Genomic DNA, 22,512 nt, shown 5'->3' with positions numbered 1-22,512 from the left:
TCCTCCGACCGGGAGGACCACGTTGCTGCAGCGTGTGGGTAGGCCCAGAAGCCTGTCTGGGGCCTACCACAGCGGCAAAGGAATGGTCCTGTGCTGTCTGTCCTGCGGGAAGAAGCTGCACAACTGAGAAGATCCCAGGGGAGGACCGGTCATGGAAGGATCATGCAGAGTGCTGGTCTGGAGAGGGGCCTGGTGACTCAGTTGGAGGTCGCATCCTAAAGTTAGCCTACCACATAGTACTGCCGGGTCGGCTTAAAGGTTCTAGTGCTGTGTTTGGTATTCATCGTAGACCATTACATCCTGTGGCAGAGGATCGTACGGGTTTCCATTGCATTCAAGTCTGTGGCAGAGACTTTTGTTCCTGCTACGTATTGGCTGCTAGGTTAGTGAGAGAAACCTGAGCGGGCAAAGATTCAACTCTAAAAGGAGAGTACATTCATCTACGAGATTCCAATTCATAATACTACACTAAGAAAAGGTATTTGAACTTCCCTGGAACTCTTCTTCTACCTCTTTCCTGCTACTTCCTTCAGTTACTTTTTATTAAAACCTTGGAAAAGATACTCAAGTGTCCAGTGCCTACATTGTCTGGTATTAAGCTCAACGGGACCCTAGACCCGGTTCTGGTGAAGTTGAGGTACCAAAGGTGATGGTAACAGCCCGCTTTAAACCAGCAGCTCCACCGTGAGTTATTGCTACAGGTAGAACACAGTATCTTAATAAAATCATACAAAAAGCCAACCATATGGGAGTAATGCTATAAAAATCGTTTGGCACTCGATGCAGCCATAAAATTGGGTATGTGAATATACAGTGTATATACAAAATTGTATGTGTATAAAAAGCAAGTTATCCATCTTTATTTTATTCTTTAACTCTAGAAATGTTTACAAATTCAACTTCTGCTTGACATACTGATGGGTATATTTATAAATCAAGTGCACATGTTTTTTATTACAGTAATTAATTCACCTGCAAAGAATGTTTGCTAAATGTCACATTTATTGTTTTATAAATACTGCTTTATAAATGTCTCCTAATCAAAGTGTTTATATCATGTGTTTTTTTAATAATAAAAAAGTTTCTTATGTAAGAAAGAAATTTCAGAGGACATTAAGGCCCCTTTCACACTTATACGACTTGTCCCACGATTTTGTACTGCAAAATCGTATGACAAGTCATTCTCCATGATTTTCAATGACTACCATTCATATTGGCACGACTTTAAGTTCTCACATGAATGTAAAGGGTTACAAAAAGAATTCATATACTCATCAGTCTACAATTAGGCAGATTATAAAAGGAAGAAATTCAGCATTATGGATACTTTTCTTAGAAATCGGTGGTGCAAAAAAAGCAGTATAAGGGCATACTGTAGGCATTTCTCACACCTGGTAATATCTATGTTTATAAGTTTGCCTTTTAGTAAAAACTGAAAAAGAGCGAGAGGGTGCAACTCTCTCAATTTACTAAAGAATCATCTTAAATTCTAAATGCTCTACAGCACCACTTGATCAATTAGACAAAAGCTGAACTTTTTTGGTAAACATATGCAGTTATATTTGGACAAAGAAAACATTATACCACTGACACCAAATATGAAGAAAGGCAGAGGGAATACCATACAGGTGTATCATGTTCAAACGGCGAATTTATCCTTTAAAGCAAAGGGAGGCTGACAGCTCACGCAGCTTTTCGCAGTAGCTTGCATGTAGTCAGTCAAGCAGTGATTACCTGCAAATGAACAGCCCTGAACGTAGGCAGTTAGAAGTCAGAATTTACTCCAGAGACAGCCATGGAGAAACTCATCACTGTAGGGTCTTACTAGCAAGAGACTAGAGCGAGATACAAAAATGCAGCTTAGACCCTCTGGGACTTGCAGATTTGTATTGGCTGTGTGCTGCTAGTTGGAAACTAAGACTGCTGGGACATGCAGTTCTGCAGGGGCTGCTATCTGGATTCTGGGATTGCTGGGACTTGTAGTCTTGTATTGGCAGTATTCCCCTATGTGAGCACTCTGACTTCTGGTGCTACTCTGACATGAGTGTGCTCGTTGCTGGAGTTGGTGGTGCCCCTGGATTCCTATTTTGTGAATTGTTTAAACTTTAATCTTGTTAGAATTGTCTCCCCCTTCTGTTTTTTTCTGGCTTATTGTGTGCTGAAACCCATTTAATAAATGCATATCAAGTTGTGTGTGTGTAGCCCTTCCTCTGCATGAGCTGCTGATTTATTCCAGGTTCCTCTCTCTCTGTAGTCAGCATCATTCACTTCTCTGGCTCAAGGAATAGTCTAGGGTTTGCTTTTTTTTGTATTCATTGCTGAGTAACTTGGATAGGGTAGGGAGCTGTGGGATACTCTGAAATGCTGATTAGTGATAACAGTACACCTTTCTCTCTGCAGCTACATCTTAGAACAGTTCCCTCAATCACTTTCAGGGAATGGACAGCACTGGGGCACCGTAGACAATGCCCCAAGTTAGGCAAGCCTTAGCAATAATACACCAAGAGATTGACAGATTAACAGCAGCACAGTCCCTCAGGTCCTGCTCTCGGGTCAGTACTCATGAGTCATCAAGTAGTTGGATGCCTCGCTTCTGCATCAGGTAGACATTTGCAAAGTGGACTCTCCAGACTGGTCCCTGGGTGAAATTTCCCTTCATCTTTAGCATCAGAGATTTCTTTGAATGGATAGCCCCCCCCCCCAACTTTGTGTCTGCTGGGACGTTGTTGAGCTTCTTGGCCGGCATCAACTAACTGGCCTAGGAGAGCTATAGCCCTTCAGGCTGGATGCCTCTCCTATTGGAACAGGAACCCAGACTGCTCCAGTCCCAGACTATTTATGCTCTCTCCAGCCACCTTCTAGACACACCTCCCCAGGAAATGGCTGGGACCTCATAAAAATTCAGACTGCTAACTTAGCCTGCCCCATACATATGATCTGGAGCTTTCCAAAAAGCATCGAGAAGCAATCATATGTGCAGCCAGTGGGATCCTGATCATCCCAACACAATCAACAACCGCTCTACTGATTACAGAGAAGCACAAAAAAAGTAAGGAAAAAAAATAAAATTACCTGACAGCCTAGCACCTAAATAGGAGGGTACTACATGTGCTTAGTCTCAGTGTGCTCTTTATGCACTCCTAGTTTGTCATATGGCCAAAAAAGATGGATTAATTGCTAAATAAAAGGGTTCACACACTCTTTTAGTTAGTTACCTTTATCACTTAAACAATCACACAACTTTATCACTTGAAAAAGATCTGACAATATATGTATAGGATGATCAAATAAAGCTTTCTTAAGCCATCATGCAGGAACCTAAAGATTTGTAAACAGTTCACATTTTTTTCAACCAGCTTTATATATAAAGTATTCGATTTTTATTCTTTCCTCTCGCTGTGAAGAATCCTGGATTTTCGAAGAATTCCTCCTGTGGTTGGACGTCTAGTGAATATCGTTAAAGAAGTAAGAGATATCACTACAGATAAAAGATTATTCAAAACGTTCTACATCTCCCCAGGTAAGAAAATCTCCTATTGGAATAATTCATAAACAGACATCAATCAGTCTTAACATGACATTTTCTGTGAAGATAAACAAAATGAATGTTGCTGTTGCTGGCTTGCTTTGGCGTTTTCTAGTTCATAGATTCAGTGCAGACAGAAAAAGATAAGAAATAATAGAATTGTATTGGGTGTAAGACCAGGGTATGCCAAGCCTTGATAACAATAACATGTTTTATAATTAGAGTTGAAGTACAGTGATACCTCGGTTCACAAACTTAATTCATTCCATGACTCTGGTCGTGAATCGAGGGAAATTTTCCCATAGGGTTCAATGTAAATCAGGTTATTATTATTATACAGGTTTTATATAGCGCCAACAGATTGCGCAGCACTTTACAACATGAGGGCAGACATTACAGTTACATTACAATTTGGTACAAGAGGAATCAGAGGACCCTGCTCATTAGAACTTACAATCTAAAAAGGAAGGGTCAATTTATACAAAAGGTAATAGCTGTGGGGGGATGAGCTGATGGAGGAAGTAAAACAGTGTTAGAAGCAGGATAAGCTTTCTTGAAGAGAAGTATTTTCAGGGATCGCCTAAAGATGGATAGATTAGGGGACAGTCTGACAGATTGGGGTAGGGAGTTCCAAAGGATGGGAGAAGCTCTGGTGAAATCCTGGAGGCAAGCATGGGAGGTCTTGGGATGACCGAAGAGAGCGGCTTGGTTGGTATTTTAGGACTAGGTTAGTGATGTAGCTGGGGGCAGAGTTATGGATGGCTTTGTAAATTATTGTTAGTACTTTGAATTTTATTCGTTGGGTGAGTGGAAGCCAGTGGAGGGATTGGCAGAGAGAGGTGGAGGACACTGAATGGTTTGTAAGGTGGATGAGTCTGGCAGTGGCACTCATTATGGACTGAAGGGGGATAGTCTATGTAAAGGTAATCCAATGTGGAGGGAGTTGCAGTAGTCAAGGGGAGAGATAACCAGGGAGTGAATTAGAAGCTTGGTGGTGTCATTAGTTAAAAAAGGGGCGTATTCTGGAAATGTTGTGGAGGCTAAGGTTATTCCGTTCTGAACTTTTTTTTTTGTTTTTGAACTACAAATATATGAAACAAAGTACAGTACAGTGTGAAGAGAGAGAACGCTAACCTTGCTTGAGATGACTTCTGGCGTGGAGGAACATTCTTGTCATCTGCATTACCGCTCTGCACTTTCTTGTCAACTTCATTACTGCTCTGCACATTCTTGTCACCTGCATTACCGCTCTGCACATTCTTGTCACCTTCATTACCACTCTGCACATTCTTGTCACCTTCATTACCGCTCTGCACATTCTTGTCACCTGCATTACCGCTCTTCACTTTCTTTTCAACAGCATGCTTGCTCTGAACAGTCTTGTCACATTCATTACTGCTCCGCACTTTCTTCTTGCCACCATGCTTGCTCTGAATTTTCTTTGGCGCCATACTGGATGTCCAGTACAGTACAGTATGTGATAAAGAGCACACAAAAAAACTTTACAGCAAGTGTGCACAGGGATGTACAATACTGTACTGTACAGAATGTGCTAAAAAGCACACCAAAAAGCTTCTCAATACTGTAAGTGTCTTCACAGTACACTTTCAGCGTCTCTCTGTGTCCGCGATCTCACAGGATGTCGCAACCACGTGTCAGAGCAGGGAAGATGGCCACGGCTAGTGTTTGTGAACCGAAGCAGAGTTTGCATACCAAAGCAAATTTTTGTGAACTCTTCTGTTCACGAACCGAGTTTTTTGTGCACAGAAGCGTTCGTGAACCGAAGTATCACTGTATATAAGACCATGTATGCTATGCCATGGGTATAGGTTCAGAGGCACAGAAGTGATTTTGTTGTAGTATGAAACAAATTTTTTTTTTTATTGGTATGAACCAAATATATCATCAATTATTTATTCAACAATCATTTAAAATGTAAATATAAAATATCATCATGAAAATTTGACAAGAAGGAATGTATATATTTGAAATGGGTGTAAATATACCCAGTGAAGTGAACAGCCTCAGATGAAACAAAGAGATAAAACAAATCTCCCTTCATAAGTTTTTTACAGGTATATCTGCTGTCTTCAACTTTATATACTGTTTAGAAAGTTCAGATCGTGTTAGGAGATTTGCTCATCCTGTTTAACACTTCAGTGAAGCCTTGACATACAGCCAAGACAGCTGATTGTAAGAAAGGCACACACCCCCTCTCCACACAGGCAAAGACTCTCAGAGGTATTATGTGACATGGCAAGCTGCCTGCTAATCTACTTATAGCTCCCTCCCCGACACAAATTTCAGGCTGCTTTTGCATAGTTACATAGTAGGTGCGGTTGAAAAAAGTCCATCAAGTCCAACCTATGTGTGTGATTATATGTCAGTATTACATTGTATATCCCTGTATGTTGCAGTCGTTCAGGAGCTTATCTAATAGTTTTTTAAAACTATCGATGCTCCGCGCTGAGACCACTGCCTGTGGAAGGGAATTCCACATCCTTGCCGCTCTTACAGTAAAGAACCCTCTATGTAGTTTAAGGTTAAACCTCTTTTCTTCTAATTTTAATTAGATATGAGTTGCCACGTGTCTTGTTAAACTCCCTTCCGCAAAAAAGTTTTATTCCTATTGTGGGGTCACCAGTTTGGTATTTGTAAATTTAAATTTTATCCCCTCTCAAGCTTCTCTTCTCCAGAGAGAATAAGTTCAGTGCTCGCAACCTTTCCTCAAAACTAATATCCTCCAGACCCTTTTTGCAAGGCTTCCACATCCTGCGGAGAAGTTATTGCCCCGCTTAGCTTAGTATCGTCTGCAAATACAGGAATTGAACTGTTTACCCCATCCTCCAGGTCGTTTATGAACAAATTAAATAGGATTGGTCCCAGCACAGAACCCTGGGGGACCCCACTACCCACCCCTGACCATTCCGAGTATTCCCCATTTATCACCACCCTCTGAACTCGTCCTTGTAGCCAGTTTTCAATCCATGTACTCACCCTATGGTCCATGCCAATGGACCTTATTTTGTACAGTAAACGTTTATGGGGAACTGTGTCAAATGCTTTTGCAAAATCCAGATACACCACGTCTACGGGCCTTCCTTTATCTAGGTGGCAACTCACCTCCTCATAGAAGGTTAATAGATTGGTTTGGCAAAAATGATTCTTCATGCATCCATGCTGATTACTGCTAATGATATCGTTCTCATTACTAAAGTCTTGTATATAGTCCCTTATCATCCCCGCCAAGAGCTTGCATACTATTGATGTTAGGCTAACTGGTCCATAATTCCCAGGGATGTATTTTGGGCCCTTTTTAAATATTGGTGCTACATTATCTTTTCTCCAATCAGCTGGTACCATTCCAGTCAGTAGACTGTCAGTAAAAATTAGGAACAATGGTCTGGCAATTACTTGACTAATTTCCCTAAGTACCCTTTTATCTCATGTGTCAGAAAATTTGTCAGAAGTTATCAGGCTGATAACAGAAGAACAGAGCAGGAGAAAGCCACAGGACATAGTGGTTTGAAGAGACATAAGAAAACACTGCAGATATATGTGCCCAGCTCAAATTTTGTGAATCGGGTTTACATCCACTTTAAGCTGAAGTTAAACATGAAAAACATTTTTTATGCCTTTCGTGAGCTAACGTACCTGTAATGAAGCATGCCCCACATTGTGGTAGATCCTGTAAAAAAGCTTCACTGCAGGAATGTCAGTCCTCTTCCTGTTTGTGATCTTTTGCAGAGTTAATATGTTCTAGTCTTCTGTGACGCTGCTGTGAAAAAGTCCCCAACAAGGTCCCAACACCTCCTCCCTACTCCTACATTGAGAATGGTTCTTTCATTGCTTTCACTGCTTGTAACATGTTCTGTGAATGGGGGAGAGTTTGATGAGTCACAGGATTCTCTCTCCATGCACAGATCGTGTTACAGGCAGTGCAAAATATGAAAGAACCTTTCTCAATGGAAGAGGAGGGAGAAAAGGGCAGGTCCTTGTCCAGAATGTTTTTACAGCAGCTTCACAGAAAACCTGAAGATATTAACCCTCACAGCACCAGAAGTTTAGCAGCAGGAAGAGGACCGGGCATCACTACAGTGACGATTTCTTCAGGATCCACCTGCCTGCATGATGTTGGTTATACTTCATTACAGGTAAGTTAGCTTAATGGTAACAGTAAACAGGATACATAGAAAGGGTGAATCTCCCTAATGGGGGCACTGACAGCAAAAAAAATAAATACATAAATAAATTGATAGGTGTTCTAATCTCTCTTCACTTTATCCAAATTGGAAAGAAAAAGTTTTGCCTTTTAGTTATACCAAATCTCACCCCAAAACACTCACAAACACCAACATGCATTATTAGCTACTAACATAAATGACAAACATACAGTAACAATACAAACAGAAACAAAGATATATGTAAGGATAGATAGGTAATGCAGGTATAAAAAAAAAGAAATACAGTTAAAGTGGAATGCAGGCTGCACCTAACAAATCTTAAAAATGCCACCCCACCTTAACACCTATGCTGACTTACCTGTGTAAAAAAGATGTACTGTATACCCATAGGCTGCTACGGCCCATCCGTTGTTGGTGCTCTCTCCTCTCCCCTGCAGCCTCTGCTGGCTGACACAGGGGAGTCAGATCACGTGACCTGAGCGGCCTGAAAATAGGTAAATATATACCTATGCAGAATAGGCTGCGCTGCCTAATAAGTGAACGTGATCGTGATGAATGAATATGACCATACCAACACAATCCTAATGGTGAAAAACATTAAATATAAATTGAATAAAAATGCGAACAAAGCAAATGAATGATGGCTGGTAAACAGTATAAGTTTGAGTCCACAAACTGCACGATTCCAGTAGTGGATATAACATAGATAAAAACTCGGAATCAAGGACCAGGTGATGTTAATAAGTCCATACAGTCAGATAACAGTCCTTATTGGAAGGAAAAAACACTTTTCTGATACAGAAAGAAAGCACCAATCTTCAAACAGAGTGAAGCATGCACAAAACTGTCTCCCTGGGGAGCGTGATGATAAAGGAAGTTCCTCCACCTCAGACAAAAACACCCCTTACCGGATTGACAGATCTCCTGTCACAGAGATCGTGCGAGCAAGTGGCTGTGTCCCCCAGCCACTGGGTCTCTGTTATGAAGTGTCTCACAGGTCCCCGCTCAGGAGTTCCACTGGATTGGGGTATTAACGCTCAAATCCCAAAAGCAAATATGAAAAGAAATACTCCATAGCGTGATACAGTTTACGTTTAATGTAAATAAAGGATAATAAGAAATGCACTTACAGTGTATCTGGTTAAAAAACGCCTCTAAAAACGATGCCTCTAAAAACAATGTAAGCCGGCCGGCTCGCAGCTGCTGCCCGTGTCTTCCGGGATCAGCGTAGTGTGGTGGTGACCTCAGCACGCCGCTCCTCCCTAAGCCATTTCGACAAATCTGTCGTCTTCCTGGGAAGACGACAGATTTGTCGAAACGGCGTAGGGAGGACTCAAACTTATACTGTTTACCAGCCATCATTCATTTGCTTTGTTCGCATTTTTATTCAATTTATATTTAATGTTTTTCACCATTAGGATTGTGTTGGTATGGTCATATTAATTCATCACGATCACGTTCACTTATTAGGCAGCGCAGCTTATTCTACATAGCTATTTTGAGGTGGGGGTTGTCTCACATTTGTGGTTGCAGCAGCAAAAAATGTTTGTTTTTCACAGATACACTATTTGAAGGTTAATTTGAGGGATAGCGCAGTATTTTTTTTTTGATTTAGAGGTAAATATATACATCTTTTTTTACAGAGGATAATAAGAATAGGTGTTAGGAGGAGGGAGGGAGCATTTAGGTGTAGCTTGGAATTCCATTTTAGAGACAACCCCCCCAACCCCCCCCCCCCACACACACACACACACAAACACACACACAATTTTAGAAAGAAATTGGTTGGAAAGCAATGCAGTAAAAGTAACTTTATATTAAAATGCTTTCTACTTTGTTTTTAGAAACTTTAGTCAGCCTACCAATGTAACACAGCACGGTGACCTTTCTGTAGACAATGCATAGCACCACATTGTATAGTACAACACTTTTATCCATCTCTTTTCTCTACGCCTCTCCATATCAAATATTGTTTTGAAGCAACCAGAACGATTGTTTCCATGGATACTTTAGAGATATGGGCCCAAGCTTTTTACACTGAAATGTAGATCAGAACTGTATTCAGGTATAGGGCACCATGAAGACTTTTCAGTGTTTTATGTTTGAAATCATTACTCATAATAATCTTTTGTTGGTCCAATGTTCGTAGAAACCTGGAAGTTTAATAGCAGATGAGACTCCCTGTGATTCACACAATGGCAAGCAATGACAAGCAACCACTTCTAATTGTATGATTACTGTCTCCCATTCACATGAATTATATGACTACACAGAACAGCTGCCTCATCTACAATGACTACCACGTCCTTGCCCTCTTCACAATGTCTAAATCTATGTATTTTTAGTATGCTGTCCCCCTAAAGGAAAAGACTGCTACTAAGATTTATAACTATATCAATAATAAAACATCTAGGACTCGGATCACTAAAAAACAGTGAATTATTCTGTACAAAATATCTTTGTATGATGCTTCCTTCTCCTACCATTTGTTTTGCCACGGGACTACATGTAAAAATGAAATACTACTTATTGTTTATCCATTCACTTTAATTAAATAGGGTGACTTAAAATTAATGGTAAGAAAGTTACATGCTGCTTTTAGTCTTTTTTATGTTTTTTACAGGCTTGGTACTAGAAAGATTACATTTATTTATGATTATTTCTATGTATTTTTCCTCCTCAAGTAACACCAGGTCTAGCAAACATGTTAGTCTCTCCATGCCTGGATATTCAGCAGTGAGGTGCCTCTTTGATGCTATACATACCAAGTTACAGGCTCTTTAGAACCTGAGGGGTGGATTCACAGTGCACCCACTCTCAAAGCACCCCAACCTAAGGCCGATTGGCATTGAGTTCTTCTTAAACACCACTAGTACCCAAAAGAAAGTATTTAAGGCGGCAGTCTTCTAAAAAAACACCTTCAACCAGTTATAGAATTACATGAATTACGTCATTTTCATTCCTAGTATGTAATAACTTTAGGTATACAATCCCTACATTATTGTATAGCATTGTATATGCAGGACAGGATAACTGGTGACATTCACCTACCCTGACGTCTTACAACACTTACAAGATTTCAAAGTGTACAGGTTCATCAATATATATAAAACGCTCAGCAGGATGGTATCCTTCAGGATATGACAGCTGCAGAATGTTATCTAAGCACTGTGTCTGGAAATCCAGGAAGGGTAGCCGTGCTGTCGGGACAAGCGTGGAATGTATGTATGCCGGAAGTGATAGTTCCACCTATTGTTGAACTTTAACATCTTGTAAATGTTTTTAATCTTGTTTGGGCAACTAAAGTCTAGTGTTTTACTGCACTTAGAAGTGCCTTCTTTTTGCTTTGTTTTCACTAGAGTATGCTTCTCTCTCTCTTGGAGTGCTGCTGAGGTGCTGTACCTGACACCAATTGCCTACCCCATCCTCTGCCTGGGCCACACCATGTACTTTTTTCCATGAGAAGGTCTACCTTATCCAGAGCACCCTATAACCTATTATTCCTTCAAGTCAATAGATGACCTATTGCTATCTTAAGAAACTGACCTATATTACTTTTCTTCCCAGCCAATAATGTTTGCTTCTATGGCGAGTGCTCCTACTACTGTTCTACAGAGCATGCACTGTGTGGCAAGCCTGACCACCTGGAAGGCTCACTAGCTGCCTTCCTTCCAGACACTACACTAGCCAAGAGGAAATCATGGCGCAGCCCTTGGAGACGGTCCTATCATAAAAGTAAAAAGGCTGAGTGAGTATAAGATATTTTAAAACATACTAGATCTTCAACATATGTGCCACTTGTGCTTTGGCATGAATGTTTATTGTTAATAGCGATATCAGGCAACTCTGTCACCTATATTAAACTAAAAAAACTTGTAGAAAATAGCCTCTGCAAAAGAAGGTTCTTAAAGTGTTTTTAAAAGCTAAACTTTTTTTTTTAGTTTTGGATAGGGTAGGGAAGGAAAAACCCCTGTCAGTTTATTTTTTGCTGTCTGTGCCCTGTTGGGGAGATTTTTCTTCACATCTTGCCCTGGGGAGTCAAGAGAAATTAAAGGATCTAAATCTAAACTTAAACTCCCACCCCATTATAAGCCTTATACTACCTACCCTGTAAAGAAAAGATGGCTATATTTACCTATTCTAGGTAGTACATATACAGTGGTGAAAATAATTATTTGATCATCTGCAGATTTTGTTAGTTTGCCCACTTACAAAGAAAAATGATAGAGACAAAATATTAACCAGAAATCCAGAAAAAAACACATACAAATGTTATAAATTAAGTTGCAGTTCAGTGAGTAAAATAAATATTTGAACCCTTACCAACCAATAAAAGTTCTGGCTCCCACAGACTGGCTACAGTATGTGATCATGTGGTACACAGATTAGTCCTGTCAATTTAAGAAGGTGCTCCTAACGACTACTCCTTATGTGTATAAAAGACATCTGTCCACAGAATCTCTTTCTTGCTTTCAAACTTCCCCATCATGGGCCATCATGGGCAAGACCAAAAAGCTGTCGAAGGACGTTAGGGACAAGATTGTAGACCTGCACAAGGAATGGGCTACAAGACCATTAGCAAAAAGCTTGGTGAGAAGGAGACAACTGTTGGCATGATTATTCCCATCTGGAAGAAATACAAAAATATCCATCAATCGCCATTAGTCTGGAGCTCCATGCAAGGTTTTGCCTTGGGGGTAAGGGGTAAGGACGATCATGAGAAAAGTGAGGGATCAGCCCAAAAATACACAGGAGGAGCTTGTGAATAATCTCAAGGCAGTTGGGACCACAGTCACCAAGCAAACCATTGGTAACACAATACACCACCATGGATTAAAATTATGCAGTGCCCATAAGATCCCCATCCTCAAGAAAGCACATGTACAGGCCCGTCTGAAGTATGCCAATGAACATCTAAATTTTTTTGTTTAATATCTTTTTATTGAACAAAAGATATACATATTGAGGAAAAGGAAACAATATCACAATAAGTCATTATTCCAGCATGCAATGAGGACGAATATCTGAGGCTCCCACCTAGTCGCTAGTAGAAGAAATATAACTTAGGATCCATAGAAGTATCCATAAAAAAAGTCCGGTTTCTGTGTTTACAAGTGACAGCTCTGCACTCTGTGTGTAACCCCCCTGAACTCTGCACTCTGTATGTAATGCAATCTTGGTATTTAATGCCCCTTTAAGACCCTCCTACTGTTTGTGAAATTTGACTGACCACACCCACTATTTGATGTGATTTGGAGGGTGTGTGATGAGGGGTTTTGGGGGGTCCTAGTTGAGTTCCAGCACCTATTGTTTGAGAAAAAAAGGCAGGCTCAGTTGATTTTTTTTTTGGACACCACCTCAATGTAATTGAAAGGTAAATCAGTACAAATGCAGCAAATGCAACAAAAGCATGGCTTTTTTTCAGGGGGAACTTGATGGAAGTCAGTTCCACCACCTCTGGCTCAGACCCTTGGGGGGGGGCTGCTCACCACAATCACTTGTAAACACAGAAGTCCGGTTTCTGTGTTTACAAGTGACAGCTCTGCACTCTGTGTGTAACCCCCCTGAACTCTGCACTCTGTATGTAATGCAATCTTGGTATTTAATGCCCCTTTAAGACCCTCCTACTGTTTGTGAAATTTGACTGACCACACCCACTATTTGATGTGATTTAGAGGGTGTGTGTGGAGGGGTTTTTTGGGGTTCGTAGTTGAGTTCCAGCACCTATTGTTTGAGAAAAAAAAGCCCCGTGTGTCGGGAGGGGGGGGGGTAGCTCAGAATACAGCTTGTCTATTCAGAACACAGTTCTTCTGCTGTGTGGATGGGGGGGGTGTACCTTTCCTCAAATCCTCAAATCTGCTGTCACACACTGTTACTGCAGCCTGTCTGCCCCCTCCTCTATACTCCTGACACATGAAGAAAGATTTTAACACTTTTCTGCCATTTTGAAGGGGTGTAGGGAAGAGAAGACTGCATATAAACAAGGAAAACCTATGTAGGGAGATTTGTTTCACCTCTGTGTATCATATGAGGCTGTTTACTTCACTGGGTATATGTGAGTGTTTACAACCACTTTAAGAGAAAATCTGTAAAAAGTAAAGTAAATTGAATTTTAAGACAATTATCACCATAACAGGTGATACATTTGAATTTGTTTTCACTTTATGTCTCAGTGACCACTATAATAATAACCACCATAACAAATATCAGGGGTAAATCTCACTAACAGGGGCACAGGTAGCAGTAAAATATTCACAGAGGTTCTATCCCTTCCCTGCTCTATTCAAAACTCAAAAAGTTTTGGCTACACATGCACATTATCAGCCACTGTAGCAAAGATCAAGTCCTATCTTTGCTACAATGGCTGAAGAATCATCAGCAAAATGCACTATGTACACGAAGCTTATTTTCTACATTCCCTTTCCCTAACGATCACACACTAACTACTTTAAAGGATATGTAAACCCAATCGTTAAAAAAAATTCATATAAACATTAAAGTGTAAATCATTTTAAATCTACAACTATCATTAAAATAATATCTGCTTATCCTGCCATAAAGGCCCTTTGTTCAGGCACTTAAGCTGGCCATACATTATTCAATTTTCTTATTCAATTTCCTTTAGATTTACCGTCAACTATGTAGTGCAAGGGCCTGCCTGGCTTGCATACAAATTGAAAGTGTTTAGGTTTGACTTCATATTATATGGTTTTGGTAAATCTTAAGGAGAATTGTACATAAAAATTGTAAAATATATGGCCAGTCTTACTGTTATAGGGTAACAACGCCTTATCTGCCAGTTGTCCTTCTGTGTTGTCACATGGGCTTCTGATGAAAACTACAAGCAACCTCTTTACACACATTAGGTAGCCATGGTCAACTGCTGTCACCTTTAGGAAACCCACACTGAAATGCATGCATGTAGACAGGAAAGAGTTACAAAGAGGCTTCAGCATGTCAGCAGCACTGAGATGCAACAAAAGTTAAAAAAGGGGAAAGGGTGGAAGAAGTTTGTTTTAAAAAAAGGCATTTGTTTATGATGCAAAGTGCTTGAGAAAACTAAATGTCATTTAGTTAAGGCCCATTTACACCTATGCATTGTGATAAAGGCGTTCATTTTAATTTTAATACCATTCCAATGCACTAAGGGAATGGTCATGTGCACAGTAATGCACTGCTGTACCTTGCTAAAATAGCACATATCACCTTTTGTAACATGTTACATTTTACACCTATATTTCAAGTGTAACATGTTACTTTGGAGCAGCCGACTTCCTACCACAACCACCATCTCTCCCTACACCAGCTGTCACATTTTAAAAATACTACAGCTGTGCAGGAATCTGCCCACATGGGCATGTCATTCATTCACAGAGTTCTGTGAATGAAGTAACTACAAATACAGTTTTCCAGGACTTGTAGTTCTCAATAAAATGAGAGGGCACTGATGAGTGTCCTCATAATTTATTGATTCTTTCTGCACTTAGATGTTACAGGCAGGCAGCTGTGCTGACTACAGGAGCCTGAAAATGCACCTGCTTTCTGCTAATTGTGGGTGCAATGCTTTCCTGGCTGCAGTACATTGCTGTGTACAGATGACCCACCTGCAGACCCTGTGTTTACATGTAAATAACCTGCATTGATATGTAAATAGCGGTGGCATTAATATGTAAATAGACACGGATCGGCAGCATTGATACATAAATAGAGGCGGCATTCATATGTATATCATGCCTCCCTCTGAGGTCATATCCACCATCACTTTTGCTGATTGCTGTCCACTGGGGAGGTAAAGGGGCATCCTTGAAAGGCACTTGAAAGTCCTGCCTACAACTGTGGTCATTAGGCCTAACATCAGCCTGTTCTGCAAAGGTAAGCAAATTGTGGGTGGAACCCTTTTTCAAAAAAACATGGTGCCACAGCACCCTGAATTTTTTTTTTTTTTTTTTTTTTTCCACGTCAGTAAACAGTGTTTGGAGGGCTAAATCAGTTTGTTGTTCATTAACTGTCGCCTTCTCGTATTCACATCATAGTGGATTATACTTTTTCTCATTGCTTTTTATATCGCCCTAATGACCAACGGATTCCATTACGCCTCTTTACCAACAAGTCCTCTGTCCCTTCCATCTCGTAAGCCCCACTAACTAGGACTCGATAACCAAAGGGACCCGTAAGAAGGAAGAAAAAGGACAAAAACACCAACAAAAAAATACAAGAAGAGAGGTTTGTAAAAATGAACTTGTGGGCTCCCCGTGCCCATCTTCTACTGACCCAGCCTGTATTGTGTACCAAATTACCTATGCCCTAATACCCCGATCCCCCCCCCCCCCCCCACCTACTCCCTATATGTTTATCCTATACCCTACTAAGCTATATATTTAACTAAAAATGTGCATATCCAGAAACACTTTATTATAGGATCCTTTGCCTGCAAGGATACCAGTTGCCTATATACCTATATTAAGCCCATCCCTCAGTCTGTTCCGTGTCTATGCAGATCCCACTATTAATGACTCTTCACTTTCTCTATCCACATCTTCCACATGCTTTCAAATTCCTGAAGATTGCCCCTTTTTATGTACTCCATTCTTTCCCTACCCAAGGTTTCATTCATTGTAGAGATCCAGTCTTTCACGGTGGGGGGCTCCTTTACCTGCCATCTAAATGCTATCAACTTTCTAGCCTGAAACAGGGCCCGCGTGACAGCTAAGGTAGTACTCAGCCTTTCTCCCATCACTCTTCTATGCCCCAGAATACAAACCAAGGCCTCGTTTGCCACTGTCGTACCGAAAATATTTCCCAAGTTCCCAGTCACCTCCTCCCAGTATCTAAACAGCTTGGGACACCTCCACACCATGTGAATGAGATCTCCCGTTCTTCGACACCTGGGGCAGTTGTCATTGGGCCTTCTCCCAAATTTAAAAAGTCTTTTAGGAGTATAATAGGCTCTGTTTAACAGCATTAAGTGTGAGAGTCTCTGTGAAGGGGTCACAGAAACCTGCGCTCCCAACTCCAAAATTCTCGCCCATTGTTCCTGGGTCATTCCTCCCACCTCCTCTTCCCATTTAGCCTTTACCCGAAGGAGTATTTCCCTGCTATTAACCGATTTGCTTAATTGGTCATAAATTCTTGAAATTACCCCTCTAGTGGGGGTTATTTGAATTATGCACTGAAATAGAGGCATCTCTTCCCATCTCGGGGTCTGGGCTTTAAATTGTGCTTTAAGGGCATGTTCCAACCGGACATATAGGAAGAAAGACCCCCGGGGAAGCTTAAACTCCCCAACCAGTTCTGAAAATTTCTTTAACCCAAAGTCGTTATATAATTGACTTAGCTTACTGAGGCCAAGCTTCTCCCACTCTCTAAATATGCCTATCTTAAGAACTTCCTGCAAATTATGGTTGTTCCAAATAGGAGAGTAGGCTGTTAAGGCTCCATACCCCATCTTTTTCTTAACTGTTTTCCAAAGTTTGGTTATCAATTTAATTGTTGGAAATTTATCATGGAACGCGTCCGCCTCTAGGGCTTCAATAATTGTATTATGTGTGGAGCTCAACAATAGTAACTTGCCGTTAGGGGTGCCTCCTTTCGGTATCCCACAGCCCAATAATTGCTGCAACTGAGTTGAGTAAAAATAACTCTCGGGATGTGGGAGGGCAAAGCCCCCCTCCTGGGTAGGGAGCTGGAGCACTCCAAGACGGATCCTGGCTTGTTTCCCCTTCCAAATCAATTCCCTAAAGAGACTGTCAATTTTTTTAAACCACTTCTTACTTATCCAGACAGGGGAATTATGCAAGACGTATAGCAGTTGTGGCATCCATATCATTTTTATTAAGCTACATCTTCCTGCAACTGATAGAGGCAGGCGTCTCCAAATTCCTATTTTTTGTTTAAATTTTGTTAATAGAGGGACAAGGTTTTTACTGATATATAGAACAGGGTCCTTCGTCAGGACAATCCCTAGGTACTTCAGAGCTTCCACTGTTGCCACCTGAGGCATACCAGGTGCTATTGTCTCATTTAAGGGGTCTATCGGTAGAAACTCTGATTTCTCCCAGTTTATCTCTAAGCCAGAAAAACTGCCGAAGTCCTCCACTATCCTCATTGCTCCCGGTAGCGATTTCCTCGAGTCTCCCAAAAATAACAGAATGTCATCCGCATACAATGCGATTCTTTCCTCGCCTGTTTTTCTCTGGAAGCCGGTTATCGCTCGACTTCCCCTTATGGAAATGGCCAGGGGTTCCATCGCTAGTGCAAACAACAGAGGGGAGAGTGGGCACCCCTGCCTCGTCCCCCTCTCCAGCTCAAACCAGTCTGACAATTCATTGTTAATTTTTAATCTTGCCTTGGGTCGAGTATATAGCATTCTAATCCACCCTATAAAGGCAGGGCCAAATCCAAAGATCTCCAGCACGCGCCACATATAGCCCCACTCCACGCTATCAAAAGCCTTGGATACATCAAGGGTCATCAACGCTCTCGAACCCTCGTTCACCATTGGGGTCTGTACATTCAAAAACGCCCTTCTAATATTCAGGCTCGTGGATCTATTGGCTATGAAGCCCGCCTGGTCCTCGTGGATCAGCTTATGGATAACTCCATTCAATCTTGCTGCCAGCACTTTGGCCAGAATTTTTACGTCCGTGCATAAAAGAGAAATTGGTCTATAGGCGGCCATATCCAAGGGATCTTTCCCTTCTTTCTGTAATACAATAATAGTTGCTTCTAGCATTGAGGCAGGTAATTGGCCCCCCTCAAGCGCCCCCCCCAAAACTTTCAGCAGTTCGGGGATCAACACTTCACCATAGTGTTTGTAGGTCTCAATTGGAAGACCATCTGGTCCGGGCGACTTATGGGTTGCCATGCCTGCTACTGCTTGGTATAATTCTGCTATAGATATTGGGGCATCTAATATATCTCTTTCTTCTTGTGATATGGTGGGGATGTCTAACCCCCTTAGGAAGTCCTCCATCTTGGCCTCCTTACCCCTCTTCTGGGAGGAATACAGTTTTTTATAGTAATCCCTGAAGGCTTGTACTATTTTTAAGGTGCTTGATACTACCTCACCGCTCTGGGATCTAATCGCGAGGACCGTGGATGGAGCTGCATTGGATTTTGCTAGCATAGCCAGTGTCCTTCCCATTCTCTCGCCCTCCACCATAGATTCCTGTCTTTGGAGTAACCGCCTGGTTTCTGCTTTCTGTAAAACCACTGATTTATATGCTTGTTGTTTCTCTTGCCAGATACTTTCCGTCTCCGGGTTTGGGTTGCAAGTATAGTTGTTTTCTGCTTCAAGAGCGTCTCTCAACAGGCTCTCCTCCTCCCTTCTAGCCTCTTTGTTGAATGTAGCTATCTGCTGTATCAGGACCCCCCTAAGAAAAGCCTTAAGGGCGTCCCATAGCGTAGAAGGGGACACCGTTCCCTGATTGATCTCAACAAACTCCCTTAAGGAGGAAAGTATCCCAACCGTCTTTTTAATAATTTCAAACCAGTACGGGCTTATACTCCAGTACTTCCGGGGCCTAGGCTCCCCAAGATTTAAAATGACTACCATAGGTGAGTGGTCTGAGATGCCTCTTGGCCAGTATGTTATTTTTTCTACCATCTGGAGAGCCCTATCATTTCCTAGGGCTAGGTCTATCCTTGAAAGCACGGAGTAAGATGCAGAACAGCAAGTATATTGCAGCACGCCTGGGTTCCGTGCCCTCCACAAATCCATTAATCCCACTTCTTCCAGAAAAAAGCTTAACCGACTCTTTACTGAGTCCTCTGAGCTTTTTCGTAGTGGGAATCTATCCAGCCTTTTATCTAGAACCTCGTTGAAGTCCCCCATTGCTACAATCGGCACCTCTTTTTTATCTAGCAAAAATTCATACAGTTTAAGCAAGACATCCAGATTAAAGGGCGGAGGGATATATATATTTGCCACCACATACCTGGCGTTTTCAATAAAACATAATAAAAAGATGTATCTACCCAACTCATCTATCCTGACCTGGCTGCAGGAAAACTTCACCCCAGACTTTACCAAAACACTCACTCCCCTACTGTAGGAGGAGTGAACCGCATGAAATTGGGTTTGAAATTTTTTCATCTGTAGGTGATGGATAGTTTCCTTGGTTAGGTGGGTTTCCTGCAGACAGACCAGATCAGCCCCGCACCTCTCCATCATAGAGAACACTGCTAATCTTTTAAGTGGTGTACCTAGGCCCCTGACATTCCAGGATCCTATTTTCAGAGTCTTAGCTAACATCTAAAGACTGAGGAATATTCTTTACCCCAACATATACAAACGTATATAACAGAAAGATATAAGAGAAATTTAATATATATAACCCTAACCCAAAACTAATTTTTCTCCTCCTAGTGACTGTTATAACAATTCCGTGTGTGTGCATACTTGGCCACTAGACCACGTATTCATTTTGGCTATATTAGCCTTACTTTGGGCATAAATTTGCCATAGACAGTGCTTGCATGTGCGTGTAGAACAACCAAAAACCTATTTACTATAAAAAGTGCCTGTATGTGCAAAAATAATCTTAAGGAAGGTCTGGATACCTCCGTTATAATTTCTAGTGGTATAAGTGTTCGTAAGGAATGGTTTACCCATCCTATTTCCCCTCCCTCCCATCTTCCCACCCCTTCCCTTCCCTCCCCACCTAATCTCCCCTACCCTCCCACCCCATCCCCCTCCCCCCCCCCCACCCGTACCCACCTATGTGTGTGTATGGGTGTGTGTTGAGAGGCAGCATGGAGTGAGTGAGAGCATGGACGCTGTGTGCTCCGTCCCCCCTCCGTTCTCATCTCTCTCTCCCCTGGCCGTATGAACGGCATACTGGATGGCTCTGGCTCCCTTGTCACTCGGTGCCTCGCTGCCCCTCCTCTCTCTCTGCTAAAGGTGTGCTGAGGAATCCTCTGGGTGAGATGTCATCCCCTGCACGCTGCTGTGAGACAAGCAGCTTTTTACTTTCACTTTCCCATCTCTACACTAGTCATGGAATAGAAGTCGGCCAGAGCTGGTACAGTATGGAGTCACTAATATAGTATCCAGATGCTGTTTTTTTGTTAGACAATCCTCAGACTAGAAGTAAATCCTGGTAATATGACATCTGTGTAGTAACAGAGTTATTTATGTGAGTCAGTGCGTTGACCTGCCTGCTGCTTGGGTAATATTAAGTCTGGGAGCAGACAGAGTGTGCTAATATAGGAAGCAAAGTATATTCTCCAACCTTTTTTTTTTTTTTTTTTTTTTTTTTGTTTTGTTTGTGTGCTGCTGACTAGCTAAAGCCCTGGGACCCCTGGGATTTTCAACAGATGCAAAGAGAGAGGTTTAGGTAGGGGTTGGGATACTCGGTATATATACCCCACTAACCGTATTTTTAATGGCGACTGCCTTAGCGGCATTTAACCAACTGTATAAAACTACGGTGTAGGTGGGGGGCTGCACCAATTTAAGTTGTAGCTGTGGAGTTTATGTGTGTAGGGAGTTGCCCCACACCTGCCATTTAAGGTATTGTAGCTTCCTTCTGTGTGAGCTCTCTTTTTTTTTTTTTACGGGGGTGTATAAGAGTGTAGAGTGGAGAGACTTACCCCGCTTTATACACTTTATGGTATATGCTCTGTACAGCGGGTAGTTGAGCGCTGATGGGAGCAGCGGCTTCCCTTTCCTCCCCCTCTCTCCTTAGTTCCTTTTTGGATTTGTGGAGGACGTTGGTAACTGTCAGTCTCTAATTTGTTGCTGTTAGAGTATATTTATATCTATAAGCGTAAATGATGCAGAATCTACGTTCCTCTAAAGAGAAAAACCCGCAGCATGCGGCAGCAGTATCAGCAGCAGCAAAACTGGAGCAATATGCCCATGCCTCTGCTCTGACCCCTCCAAAAAAGGGGTCGCAGCAGAAGGGTCAACAAGGGGGGGCATCGGATAGGAAAAGCCAGGGCCAGCCTCAATTACAGCCCTTAGGGGCTGTGCCGGCTACCCAGCCTTCCAAATCTTTATGTAATAAAGGCCCAGGGCTAAGTGATCAAAACACAAACGTAAACTCGGAGCTAATAAATGACCCGAATTTACCCTTGAACAGAGAACCAACTATAACGGATGTATTCATGGCTGTAGGGGTATGTAGCGGCTCGCTTAAAGATCTTTGTGAACAAATGAAAGGTGTTAAAGCAGATCTGTTATTGGTTAGACAAGATCTGCAGAAAACGGCGGAGAGAACAACGGCCCTGGAAGAAAGAGTCAGTGGGCTAGAAGATAATGTGCTCCCAATAACCAGAGAAATAAAATGGCTGAAGGAACAGCTATCTAAACAAGCCTCTAAGTTAGATGAGATGGAGAACAGGAGTAGAAGAGATAATGTGAGGCTGATAGGTTTACCCGAAAGGAGTGAGGGCGCCAACCCAATTGCATTCCTAGAAAAATGGCTGGGGGAGCTAATCGGGAAAGAATCATTCTCTGCTTCGTTTTCCATCATAAGAGCTCATAGGATCCCTTTCAGGGCACCATCGGAGGGGGGCCACCCGAGACCCCTCCTCCTGAGATTTCTTAACTACCAGGATAAAGTAATCTTACTACGGAAGATCAGGGAAGCAGGGGAGGTTTTTTTTAAAGGAGCAAAAATATCGTTTTATTCCGACTTCTCTCCAGATTTGCAGAGGCGTAGGGCAGAGTTTACCCAGGCAAAACGCAATCTACAAAAATTTAAGTTGCCCTATGCTCTTTTATATCCGGCAAGGTTGCGGGTTGCGGCTCTGGGGGAGACTCTGTTTTTTAACTCCCCTTCTGAAGTTGAGAAGTGG

General features: G+C 41.9%; 1 protein-coding gene across 3 annotated transcripts in view; it reads left to right on the top strand.

The window, feature by feature from the left end:
- Window positions 1–22,512, top strand: part of LOC141103200 (extracellular serine/threonine protein kinase FAM20C-like) — a 351,969-nt gene that overhangs the window by 229,663 nt on the left and 99,794 nt on the right. For all 3 annotated transcript variants that reach the window (XM_073592535.1, XM_073592534.1, XM_073592533.1), the window contains 2 exons: window positions 3,405–3,520; window positions 11,278–11,458. In XM_073592535.1, coding sequence (XP_073448636.1) covers window positions 3,405–3,520; window positions 11,278–11,458 — 297 coding nt within the window. The remainder of the gene's footprint in view (window positions 1–3,404; window positions 3,521–11,277; window positions 11,459–22,512) is intronic.

This window comes from Aquarana catesbeiana, linkage group LG07, assembly GCF_042186555.1.
Source record: "Aquarana catesbeiana isolate 2022-GZ linkage group LG07, ASM4218655v1, whole genome shotgun sequence".
NCBI classification, from domain to species: domain Eukaryota; kingdom Metazoa; phylum Chordata; class Amphibia; order Anura; family Ranidae; genus Aquarana; species Aquarana catesbeiana.
Note: the sequence above shows the minus strand (reverse complement) of the source record. Positions and strands in the feature narration are given on the sequence as shown.